The sequence below is a fragment of the Balaenoptera physalus genome, assembly GCF_965194825.1.
Source record: "Balaenoptera physalus genome assembly, chromosome: 1".
Lineage (NCBI taxonomy): Eukaryota > Metazoa > Chordata > Mammalia > Artiodactyla > Balaenopteridae > Balaenoptera > Balaenoptera physalus.
Window position 1 is genome coordinate 109436184 of NC_138882.1, and position 13771 is coordinate 109449954.

Consider the following 13771-nt stretch of genomic DNA (forward strand, 5'->3'; position numbering starts at 1 on the left):
TTGGAGGCGTTGGTATGAAATAGTTATTTTTAATATATATAAACAGACAAATCAATATAGATATAAAAATGTGTGGTTATACATTATATTCCTATCTATATATCCATAGATGTGTTTCCTATCTATGTCCACTCAGATCTTGGAATAATGATACCTAAATAGCAATGAACATCTCTAATGCCAAGATACTATATTCTAAACATAATTTTTTCCACTAAAACTAATGAGGGCTTGTTAGGAAAATGGCTGATTCCAGGGCTGGAGCAAGAGAAGTATAAGAAGAGCCTAGAAAGTCTTGTTGTACCAGAAAGAAGTAAAGAATGATGGGAACATGTTAAAAGGAGGGAAAAAAAGACAGCTTGAAGATGGTCCTACTAGCCAAATTGGAGGCAATTTATATATCAAAATACATAGTGATAGTAATGGACTAAAACGAACTGACTAAAATAGAAAAGCGCGCGCACACACACACACACACACACACACACACACACACACACACACAAATCAATTTAAAGTTTAAAGTAAGGTAAGGAATGATATAATTATACAGTCTCAAAGTAGCTCCCCACAAAATGCTTTTTAATTACAAAGGGAAAGGAGTGATTTTACAGTGGAGAAGCTTGGCAGACATCACCTCAATCGAGTGAGATCAAAGAGTATATCGTTAATGGGACAAATAAAAATCATGCGCTACCTAACAGGTAGATTGCAGCATCACTTGAGTAATATTCTTGTCAAAGATTGACAGTTTAAATCTAATCATAAGGAAGTATCAAACAAGTTAATATTGGAGGTATTCTACACAATACCTGGCCTGCAATCTTCAGTGTAATGGTCATAAAAGTAAAGGAAAGATGAAAAACTATTCTAGACTGAAGGAGACATCTAACTAACCATTGTCAAGAACATTACAGAACACTGGCAAAATCATTCAGGGGTCTGTGTGTTAGATAATAGTATTGTTTCAATGATAACTGATTGATACTGATAGTTGTATTATGGTTATATGGGAGAATGTCCTTGTTCGTAAGAAACATACACCTTTAAGGGGTCATGAGTATAAGGTTTGCAGTTTACTTTCCAATGATTCAAGGAAAAAAAAAAAAGATTTTTGAGCTGTACTTGCAATTTTTCTATAGCTTTGTCACTTCAAGATTAAAAAAAATTTTTTTAAGCCTATAATATACAAAATCAGAATTCTTCCCTGCTTGAACTCTTCAGTAGCTCCCCGCAGTAACTAGGATGGAACCCATCTATGGCCTACATGTTCTCATCTGCTTGCTCAGTCCTCGTGCCCCAGGTGCTAATGAAGGGGTACTTCATTCCCTATACTCTAGCTACACCAGATATAACTAAAGCTCCTGGAACACAGGAAGCTAATTCCCATTTCAGAGCTTTGCATGGATTCTTCTTAGAACACTTGTGCCAGATTTTGGAATCACTGCTCCTTATCAGCACTCAGCTCTCCTCTCAATGTCACCTCCTCAAAAAGGCCTTCTCTTCCCCTCCTGGTGTTCTCCATCACATTACCGTGTTTTACTTTCTTCATAGCACTAAGCACTATCTAAAATTATCAGAGTCATTTATTATTTTTTCCTTTATTTTCAGTATCACCCCCACACACACACACTAGACCATAATTTCCTTGGGGAGAGGGGCTATGTCAGTCTTGGTCACTGTAGTGTCCCCACCATGAAGTGCTTAGACGGGGAGGGAACTCATAACTCTTGGCTGACTGACAAGCTAGGCCTCAGTTTTCTCATCTACAAAAGTGGGAATAAAGTATGCTTACCGTGTTGTATTATTCATTGGATAGTATATGTAAATTATTAAAACAGTGTCTGGCATACAACAGGTACTATACAGATACTAACTATGCTTCAGAAAGGAAAGCACTAGTTTGGGTCTAGAACCTCTTTGAAAGTTGAACGGAGCTTTGATTGGGGCATTTTCCCTTAAGTCTGCTCCGCTATTGACTAAGCTTTAGTAGAGAGAAAAAGTTTACTCTCCAAAACCCAGAAATATAGTAAATCAAAATGCAGTTAATTTGGTGATATGGCACTATACTAGAAGAAAAACTACTGGTTCTGTTCTTTGTAGAAATATAATTTTTTATTTTTAGAAATACTATTTAAAAATGATTCATACTTTAAATAATGTTTTATGATACCATTACATGTTTTCTAATATATTAGTCTTTTACACTTTCTTCTTCTAACTTACCAAAATTTTTACTGGCACAAGCTCTAGATTTATAAACATTAATTCATCTTCAAAAAAAGTTTCTTCAAAGTAAGCATTATTTCTGCCTGTTCGTGGATAAAGAATACTTAATGTCTGATTAAGGCCACAAGTTAAGTAAAAGTGAATCAAAGCCCTCTCCAGGCTTCAGACTCCCAGCGTGTTCCTGCTCTAAGCATAATCATATATTTATTGAGTGCCCAGGCAGGGCCGGGAGTGAAAGAGATATGTAAGACAGACCCTGAGGACACATTTCTTATTAACGAAAAGTCTAAATTAAAAGGAAATTGAATCTATTTTGAGTTTCTATATGGGAAAGCTGTTTAAACTATTATATCTATGGTAGGCAGAACTCCACAAACCAAACCACAAATCCACAAGGACACTATAAGTAGAATTTCTTAAATCCTGAGAAGAAATGACTGGAAATTTAAACTACCCCTTTTACTTATCCATCTGTTACTTTTTCTGTTGCAGTCAAGACAGTGGGGAAAAAATGTTCCTCGAGAAAGACACAGAGCTTACAATCTTCCCTTAGAAAATCACCTACACCGATGTTACACTGCCTCTCTTCTTCAGTATTTCATTGTCTCCCCCCTGCCCCGTCCACCCTCAACCACCACAAACGTACACAGGCCTTATTCATCAAGACTGTAAGTTTATGTGTTCCTTTTTCAAATCAGTAAGCCTTAATATGCAGTAATTTCCCTAAGCAAATTTCATGGGTAAAAATTTTGGAAGTAGTACAATTTTTTTCACCTCACCCGCAAACATCTCCTGACTAATTTTCTGGGTAACAGTTAACACGAGTAATTTGGTGTTCAAGTTTGTGCTCACATCAGATATGCTGGCCTTGGAGGATTCCAAAAGAAATAACTAAAAACACATTTTTTGGGTCAAAAATAAATTATAAAAAAATGTGTTGATGTTTGAAATTATTTGGAATATTTTACCTCTAGTCCTTATTTATTAATTTGTTCCTTGTTTCATATTAGATTTAAGATGGCTTCCAAACTTATACTCTACAACTAGTTTAAAGGTATTAAATGGATAAAGACATTAGCACAAAGGAAAATAAGAATAGGGGAATAACAAGGTAAAGCCAGGGGTGAGTTTGACACATAAAAGACATTTGCCAGATAGAAGTGGATCAGAATTGGGGTTCTCAACAGTCGAGAAACTAATGTAAAGAGTGGTATAAACAGTGGGATAGGAACAGGTATAAAACCCAAGATGTGTGCACGGTGGAAACAAGCTAACGGCTCAGGAGAAATTAAATCCCATTGTTGGTGCTGAGACAAAAATGAAACTTTTCTCAGGGGTCCTCATAAAGGAAAACCAGAATGTAGTCTGTGCTATTGATGCTTATCATAAGGGGATTTATGGTTCTCTTCCTTAAAATGTCCCTTATTACAAATCAATGGTACAATACCAAGTGTTGTTTAGTTAAAATAATTGTTTAGAGTCCAAAAAATAAGTTTTTAATAGTCAGTATAAATTCATATACATTTTAAATTATCTATTCAATTGCCTAAAGTGACCAGGTGGGGCAAGTGGGAGTGGTCACTAGTCAACTCAAGATAATTGATGCCTCTTTTTTTTCTTTTAATGTGAAAGTCTAACAAGCAGGATTACAGTTACCATTTTCCAAACCTTAATCTAGAAAAATGAGACATCCAATATATACTTCAAATACAAAATATTTACAATCTAACACTGGTTAGGTACTGCACTAAGAGTTTTCATAGGCTGATTTAACAACACTCTAAGGAAGATATTACCCACAAATATTATAGTTGAGGAAACTAAAGCAAGGAGAATGTAAGTAACTTGTCCCAAACTACAAAGGCACACAATACTGTGGTTGAAATTACACGCAACTCTGCAATTGGGTTTAAGACCTTATATTAAATACTTTTCAGATACTGCTCTACTTGCAATGCCATGAGACAAATAACAAAGGGAAAAAGTAACCTGGTAAAATCCCAAATAAAGACCTCCCCCCCAAAAAATTAAATAAAAATAAACACCCCAGGCTCAACAGACTTATTCGTAAGGTAGACGTGATTTTTTGCTATTTAATCACAAATTATTATCCTTTACAAGTTTATATAAATAGCAGCACATGGATTTTTTTCCAACCACTTGAATGAATGATGGCCTGACTGACGGTACAGAGGGAGAGGAATTCTAGGCACTGCCTGGATCTTTGTTCTGGAACGAGAGGCTGCTGAGGGCTTTGTTGATTAAGCGTCACTCATTCACCCAGATCCTCACCCAGTGGTGCGTCTACAACTCCAATACACAGGTACACTGTGTATGTGAGGCACATATGTATTAGCTGTTTACCCAAAATCCATTCCCCACTCTCCTTCTTACTACATGAAAGAGCTCCAGTTTTTTTAGGTATTTGCATCAGAAGGCAGTTTGTAGCTGGTCCAAGTCAATTCTTATGGTCACATTCCCACTCCAAGCAACTGGCTTGATCATGGACTTTTCAGGACTCTGGCCAATGAGATGTGAGGAAAAGTCTGCTGATACCTTCTAAGATAAACTGATAAATGGAAACATACAAGAAGAAAGTCCTTTCTCCTTCCACTGGATAGCAGCATGTCCTTCACTGCTGTGTGAGTGTGTGTATATGTACATGTATGTATCTGTGTGTGTGAGAAACAAATATAGATGCAAACAGGCAAAAAAGAAGGAGAGAAATAAAAACAGATACTAGAAAATGAGGCACATAGAAAGGAATAAATTTGTTAAAAAGTCAGGGGAGAGGTGAGACAACAAATATCTGAGAAAAGGTAGAGCCAACCTCTGCTGCCACCACAAAAAAAAAAGCTATGTCAATATTATCATTTCTTTAAAGCTTAAAGAGAAGGCACTCTTGCTCTATACATCATTTAGTACACTATCAAGAACACTTGAAGATTAATAACGACAATTTGAGGATGGGAGTAAAAAACTGGTTCAAAAATAGCAACTCACACAGAGCAAGGACCAGATTAAATAAATTTGGTATCTGTTTGTATCTTCTGAATGTGGCTATATGCAAATCCAGACTATAATGATCTTATGAAAATGCATTTTTTATTTTTGTTCACATAAATATACTGTTAAACAGCTATGGCATTATATCCAGATCCAACTCTCAGATTCCATGCACATATTGCTAAATGTCAAATGTATTCATATTCATTTATATTTGAATGCTGCTTTGAGTGGCAAACTATAAATCATCCATTCAAAAATAAAAATACAAATAAAATGGATATGCAGCATTATTTAGCACCACAGATGAACTTTATTTATCTTACAGTTAAACAGTGAAGTGAATAAGCATTTTCAAACAGAAGCTCTGACTCTGAAAACTTATAACTAAACTGCAAAAACCACAAGTTCCTCCAAGTATCTGAGTTTTCCTCAAAATCTCAGTTATTGTTATACCTTCATCTCCACAGACAGAAATTTCCTTACTTTGATTGAATATCTACTTTATTGAATCTCTTCTTTATCAGAGCATCTAACACTCAATCTCTCTTAAAATGTTTTATTATCTACAGTTACCTTAATTATTCTGTATCAAGCTGTTTTTATAAATACCTCATAAATGGAGAAGTGGTTAAAAAAGTTGAATGACCCTAAATAAATCAGTTTAGTTCATCTTATTGGTCCAATTATTTACCACCAGCCGAAGCTATATAAATTCTCTTTCCTTCTCCTCACTAGCCATCCGTTCTTTGATTTCTATTGTTGGAATATGCCAAGGCTCAGTCCTATTAAGTCCTGGGACCTCTTTTTTTCATCCTTTAGTGACCTCAACAAATGTCATGGCTTTAAATACAACCTATCTGCTAACAACTCCCCCATATATATCTCCAGCTGGATCCCTCCCCTGACCTCTGGATTTTTATAGTCATTTTCATATGTGACTCCCTACTCAACACCTCACTTGGGTATCTGATAGGCACAGCAACTTTACACATTCAAATCTGATTTCTTCATCTTCTCCATGTTCTTCCCAAACCTGTTCTTCCCAAAGTCTTTGCCATCTCAATGCCAACACTTAACTTCCAGTTGCTCAGTTCAAAAACCTTGGTATAATCCTTGTTCACTCACAATTCATAGTCTACCAAATAGCAAACAGCTCTCTGTCTTCAAAATATCCTCAGAATCTGACCACTCCATACCACTTCCGCCCTGGTCCAAACTATGATGTCTCACTGGGATTGGAAGAGCTAGTCTCCAGCTCTGGCCTTCTCCCAGTCCATACTCACTCCACATAGACATTATCTTTTGTCCTTCCCAAGCAGAGTCATTGCTTTAGAACAATTCTGAACATGTCACTCCTCTGTTCAACTGTTATCTTCCTATCTCGCTGAGACCAAATCTTATAAGGCTCTACATGATCTGACCCCTGGCGACCCCTCCGACCTCATTTCCCACAACTCTTCTGCTTCCTCATTCCATTCCAGCAACACTGGTCTCCTTGCTTTTCATGAAACATGCAGGCATACTTCCACTTTGCAATTACTGTCCCCACTGCCTGAAATTTCTTCTGCCGGGTATTCATGTAGCTCAAGACCTCACCTCTTTTGGGTTTTACATAATCACCTTCTCGGTAAGACCTTTCCTAACCCCTAATTTTAAATTGCACTGCTCCCCAACACTACCTCTTCTCCACACTTATCACTATATGACAATACACTATAAATTTCAGTTGCTGCTTATTGTCTCTATCACTAGAATATAAGACTCATGAGGGCCTTTCTTGACCACTGTCTCCCTAGTGCTTAGAATAGCGTCTTTTATATGTTAGGTACCTAAAAACATTTGTTAAAAGGTTTTCGTTGAATACTTCTACCTTAAATGCCATCTTATCGTGACATAAAGTCACACATCTCCAATTTTCTTCTTCCTCTTATATGCTATAGTTCAATTTGTAAAGCCACAATCTGCTTTCCTTACAATCTAGAAATGTCAAGGGTCACTAAGAACTTGAAACAAAGGCCACCCTCATTCTTTAAGTGCTTTAGATTCTATCTTCCACCTACGTCTCTCTCAAATTTCTCTTCTCTGCAACTCCACTACCACCTCTTCAGTTCAGGCGCTCGCTGAATCCACACAGTCCAAAGGAAAAAGCCCATATTCCTCATCCTGACAAATAAGGCTCCTTTCCCATCTGACTGCGGCCCACCTTTAGAGCCACGTCCCTCAATTCTCCTGCACCCTGCTCTCTACACATCAACCAGGGCTCCTCAGTTTAGCACACTTTTTTTAGCCTTTACTACTTTTCATAATATCCACTCACTAGTCTTCAAGGAGCAATTCCTTACTCATTTTACAGGACTCATCTCAAGTATTACTTCTGTAAAGCCATCAAAATAACAACAGCTAACAACCACTGAATGCTTTCCATGATCCAAATAATTGACTTGCATTTATCATTTGATCCTTAAACAAGCCTATTAGAAAGGCACTAACAATGTCCCCCTTTATATATACATGATAAAATGAGGCTTAAAAATGTTAGGAAATGTGTCTTAAGACTTAATAAACAGATAAGCTAAGATTTGATCCTAGGTCTATCTAATTCCAAAGCCTAAATGACAAAACTCTAAATGAAAAGCTGAACTGACCTTCAAATGAGTATTCTACAAGTCTTTACTGAGTTTAGGTCACTTCGAAACAATTGATTTTATTGTTGTGAGATAAGAAGTACAAACCACAAACTCTAAGAAGCAGGCACTTTACAGCTACCCAGATAATAAATCAAGGAATTCACTATAAAACATTATTTTAGTTTGCAGGAAAACACATAATTTTTGTGGGCATATTTGTGTGATAAGAAAAAAGTAATAATAATGTCATAATTGCCAATTTACAGCATATACAAAGTTACAGGCACACAGGCACGGTAAAAGACAAGAGCCTTGTATTTGCATGCCATGTAGCCCACCTGATAAAGGTCACCTGATATGTCTAACATGACCTCTGGAATGTTACATCAGTGCTCTACTTCTACCCAATAATTATAACTACACTAGTGTTTGCCCTTCTTGGCAGAGCTTCATTTCACTGACCTTTGCATTATGAGTTGCTTTGCCCAGTTTGCATATAACTTCCCACCCAAAGGTGCCTTTGATGGAGCTTCTGAAGGCAGCCCCAGCAGGTCTCCATAGAAATGGCCCCAGGGTTGTCTCCAAAGTGCCCTGCTTGAGTTGCCATGGTAAACAACCAGGCCAGATTGCTCTATTCAGTTCTCTGCCAGGGTCTCCATGGTGACTGCAAAGGAGGGCTCCTTAGAAGGACCTCACAAGGGCATGTTTCCATGGTGACCCTAGCCTGCATATTTCTAAGCAACTTCCCTTCGGTTGTTCTGCAACCAATCAGAGCAGGTTCATTTTGAGAGTAACCCTGGAAGGTTGCTCCCAAAGATATCATTGTAACACACAGGTATTTGGAAGTGAGGTCTGTAAACAAACTGCTTGAAAATGTAAATGGTACCATTCACAAATCATTAAATTAGTTCCTATGCATTTTAGGATCTGTTTTTGATGGGTAACAAAAAAATACTTGTCTCTGTTTCAAACCTTAATAAAAATTATCTTGCAGAGTATAATGCAGATAATTAAAGTTTCAAATTTCTCCAATCTTACAACATAGCAGCTAACTAGGTAAAAAATACTTTATAGTGGACATGTCACACACACACACACACACACACACACACACACACAGAGACACAAAATGAAATCCAAAATACAGATGGATCATCAGGTTATAATGAGATATCAAGGAAATTTTTATAGAGCAAAAGACAAAATATTTGCAAGTCAAATGAAAAGAAAAAATGTGTTTTTTAGTTAAGTTGGGAAAGCCTAGCCATATTTGGGCCTAAGCTATTTTTTCCTGTGTTTTTGTGGTTGGAACAATCCCAACTACTCTTCCTTTCAATTTAAAATACGAATATAAGCCATTCTGAACAGATGCTTGGTTTTTAAGCCATTTTACTATTCTCCTAAAACTTTAAAATACTGTACTTTTCCTAGTATTTAGTCAAGGGCAATATTTTATCTAATCACAAATTTCAATATCCCACAAATTTAAATATCTTTAGAAATTATTTAACAAATAAAAATATGTTACAGTTCCAATGATACAATTATAATTGTTGTACATGTGCTCACCCATCTCCATTCATTCCAGTTGACTTTTTAAGTTAAAAATATATATATACGTACATATATGTGTGTGTATATATATTATATAAATATATAATATATAAATATAATATATATACATGTGTATATATATTTATCCCTTACTGTATTGAGAAGGTTAATCTTGGATTTCCTCTTTTTTCTCCTCATTTTGAGGTAAAAGCAAGAGCTCCCCCTCGACCACTAGTTCCATTTGTTCTACATTTTCTGTTAGTCTCTCTCACAGATTCCATTCTCCTACTCTGTCCACAGCAGCCCACCACTCCCCACTCACACTCCAAGCAGAATAAAGTTGAGTTTGAAAAATAAGCATAGTTAAGAAAGGTGAGGATAATTCATAATCACTTTTTAGTGAAATCTCAACATTTTACACAAAGTCTGATTTTGTAGAGACTTATTGCTTCAAACGTTCAATATGTTTTTACGAAGCCAAGCAATCACTTCAAGTTTCATTCATTCACAATATTTATTGAGTGACCACCATGTACCAGGTGCTGTTCTCTGGGCTGAGAACATTCAGGAAACAATTAAAAAATTCCTACCCTCAAGGTGTTTAGATTATGGACAGGGAGAGAAAGAGAAAGAAAGATAATACAAAGAAAACCAGTAAGAATATCATCTTTTGTGTTAGAAAATTATTAAAGCTAGAGAGAAAATTAAAGAAGGGAGGAGGGAGGTTAGCTCCCAAGCCAAGTTGGGATGGGCAGCAATAATACTATGGATTAACGGGGCGGGGCCCGGGAGGGGGCGTGTTTCAAGGACTCCCCCATTCACCTGACATAAGTGTACTCTAAACCCTTAAATTAAAAATAAAATTAGGAAAGTCTCTTTCATAGAAAATGTAATAAAAGTTAGCAAAGTAGTGAGTGATTTCTCCAACTTTTATACTTGCTCTCTGAGAGGCAGCATGGTCTGAGGAAGCCAAGTGATACTATTACCTCCAGTCCTACTTCTGTTTCAAGAACTATATAAATTTGGGCAAGTTACTCTACCTTTCAAGCCTCTTCCTCAGTTTTAAAATGATAACAATTCTGATCTGATAATATCATGTCAACATGCAAAGACAATAAAATGTAAATGCTAAACTATTGTGGGTGAAAATATAATGTCTTTAGAATACTTCAGAAAAAAAAAAGTGAGAAATAGCCAGGTGAAAAAAACTGGGCAAAATGCTGGGAATTAATGAAGCCCAGTGGTGGGTAAATGAGTTCATTATATTATTAGATCTTTTTTTATGTTTGAAAATTTCCATGAAAAAAGTATTTTAAGAAAAGGATTAAAGTTGAAAACAAAGATACTTCCTTTGTAAAGATTTTTCCAATAACTAGAAAAAAATGTATAGGAACACCAACTTACCTTGTACAAATTTCTTATAAAACTAGTAAAAAGTAGATTTATTTACTGAGTACTTACTAACCTTCTGGAACAATGTTAGGTACTTTTTTCCATACTTTCTGAATTCAAGCACTCTAATTAAAAAAAATTAACTTCATACTTTACTCATTGTAAGAAAAAATATAAGACAGAAAGGCAGAAAAGCATCGTAAGCTTACAGACTCACCTGGTACTCAATGTATAATCGATTTTTGGAAGAAATTCTAGTATCATTTATTGAATGCTTAAAAACAAGCATGTAATGGAGCTAATACAAATTTTAGACAATCAATTCTACGTGATTATAACAAGAAATTTAAAAACTTACCAGATCAGTATCTGCCTTTTTAGAGGTCAAAGCTTCAACTTTGGAATCCAGTTCTGCCTGTATTTGATCTCTTCTTTTCATGACACCCTTCATATTAAAACACAGGAATGAAATAGGTTGTACTTAGTTTTAATAATCTTTGCATAACAAAAATATACATTTGAGAATATAAATACCATCTCTTCCCCAAGCCATCAGTCATCTAGGGGTGTAATGACTTAAAAACATTTTTTAATCTCTAAAAGCTAAACTGATAGCAAGTAGTTAAAAGAAACTTTTTCATAATCTTTTATTAGTTTTCCCAATGTACATCTTACTGGTTTAAGTACTTTATGTACAAAATACATATGTTTTGATGGTGCACTCTAGGCATGTACAGTTCTTCAAAAAGAGCAAAGAACAAAACAAAGGAATAAAAAAGTCAATAGGAGCACTGAAAATACATGCTATGGTATAAACTGGCTGCAGTTGGGAGGGCACATGGGCTACACATCTGAAAGTATCTACAATCAGCCCTCTTATTGGACTCCAAAGGCATAGTTAATCAAAGTCAATTAGAGTGGGGAATCAATATTGAAGTGTGCATTCTCATCTCTGAGGAGAAAGCATGGCCTCTGCTCTGACTGAGAGGAGTTCCATCTTGTTTTCTTGAATAACCATGATTTCATGTTTCAATTAAAACACCCTGGTGAAGGAATTTGAGTGCAGAATTCATCTACATCTTTTGAAATGTTTTCTAGTCTTTTTCAATGTCTTTCCCTTGGTGACTCACTTTTCTTCCAAGACAGTCTTTGTAGACACCAAGATTCTTTTTATTTGTACTCATCTTTCACTGGTTTCCATAGTATTAATTAAATAATGAAATTGTAATAATGAACACAAGTGGCCTAAACAGTTCAAGGCAAAAATAAAACTAACTCTGGGTAAGCAAACAGTTCAACCAGGGAGAGCAGAGTTGCAGGACATACAAGAGAAGGGCCTTAGTGAGGTACAGGTCTTTTGGGTGTTTTCAGAGGAAGGGAAGAACCTTAACCACAAATCAGTTAAATGAAACCAGATAAGCTGGCTCTATAGTATTTGAGAGAGTATCGAGAGGAATTAAGGATAAAAATCATCCTGAAAATGACTCACCCTGGTTTTGTGCCTGGTGGAATCACTCTTAAAACGTTCAAAAGAGATGAACATTTCTTTTGTTTTCAAAGAAATGAATAGAAAATTGAACTAATTATCACAAATTCTTTTATATTTACTTCAATGTTTAATGGCCATTAATGTCAGGAACCCCTTCCTTTCTCTAACTCAAATGACACATACTATAATTTAGTCCCATTAATTTTAGGTATGTTTCCATAAATATGAAATATTGTGCTTCATATAGGTAGAAATATTTTAAGTAAGAGGTGGCTTCAGAAGACAACTAGTAAAAACTGCACAAATTTCATCATTTTGTCAAGGCATGTATTTTTCATTATTTTAGCTCACATTGAAGAAAATATTCCAATATAAAACAGAAGCACAACTTCAATACAAGTGCTATTGATTATACCCTAGAAACCTACAAAATAATACAATCAAATGAGGACCTATAAAATAATTCAATTCCGGTTGCTATTATAATTTTTCCACACCTTTAATAATACATGATTTAAATTGCATAATTTCCATCTTGACATAAAGAGCAAAACATCTAATTAAGGGAAAAAGAATATAATATTTTTAATGATAAAAATCAGATCTCTTTGAACAGCCACACAAGAGAGAGATCAATAATGAAGTAAACCAATGGAATGTAGCCAAGGAAATTGATGGAGGCAAGGAGGAAGCACCTCAGCAGTGAAACATTAGAGGACTCTTCCTCTAAGAGTGGGCCACTCTTCATCGCGATGCACGGGCCTCTCACTATCGCAGCCTCTCTTGTTGCAGAGCACAGGCTCCAGACGCGCAGGCTCAGTAATTGTGGCTCACGGGCCTAGTTGCTCCGCGGCATGTAGGATCTTCCCAGACCCTGGTCCCCTGCATTGGCAGGCAGATTCTCAACCACTGCGCCACCAGGGAAGCAGGGAGGGTGTGTTTATGGGAGGATCACAACAAAGTCAAGTAACAGCAGAAATTTGAAATACCTACAAAATATTTAATGATTCTGTGAAAGGAAAACCTAAACATGATAAACACGAAAGAGGCAGATATCATGCTGAAAGGCTAAGGGAGCTTTTCTTAACAAGACAAAGTAAAAAAAATTTTAAATCCTCCCAAATCAAGAGTACATGAAAACAGAAACCAGACATGGATTCAAGTCTAAATGGCAGAAAAAATGGACTATAATTGAATGCAAGCTGACTCCTTCCCCTACTGTCACCCTACAACACTGGAAAGCTGAGGGTATCAGTTCAACTGCGCAAGGTATTGTGAGCAGAGAATAATACTGGATGAAAAACATTAGCTTTGCAGATAGCATTGCTAAATCCCAAATATCTGGAAACCGTAACTTGAACTGAGGAGGTTAAATGCAAAATTCTGATATAAGAGGAATAAAAGCCTTTTCAAATAGTGAAAGAAACATGTTAATTTGAAGGATTTCTTTTCAGAAGCACCCAGAAGACAG

At 36.0% G+C, this 13771-nt stretch overlaps 1 protein-coding gene across 7 annotated transcripts in view; it reads right to left on the bottom strand.

Moving 5' to 3' along the window:
• The window catches only part of SNX7 (sorting nexin 7), a 101451-nt gene that overhangs the window by 38602 nt on the left and 49078 nt on the right, over nucleotides 1–13771 (bottom strand). For all 7 annotated transcript variants that reach the window (XM_082477672.1, XM_082477668.1, XM_082477673.1 and 4 more), the window contains one exon: nucleotides 11170–11256. In XM_082477672.1, the coding sequence (XP_082333798.1) occupies nucleotides 11170–11256 (87 nt within the window). The remainder of the gene's footprint in view (nucleotides 1–11169; nucleotides 11257–13771) is intronic.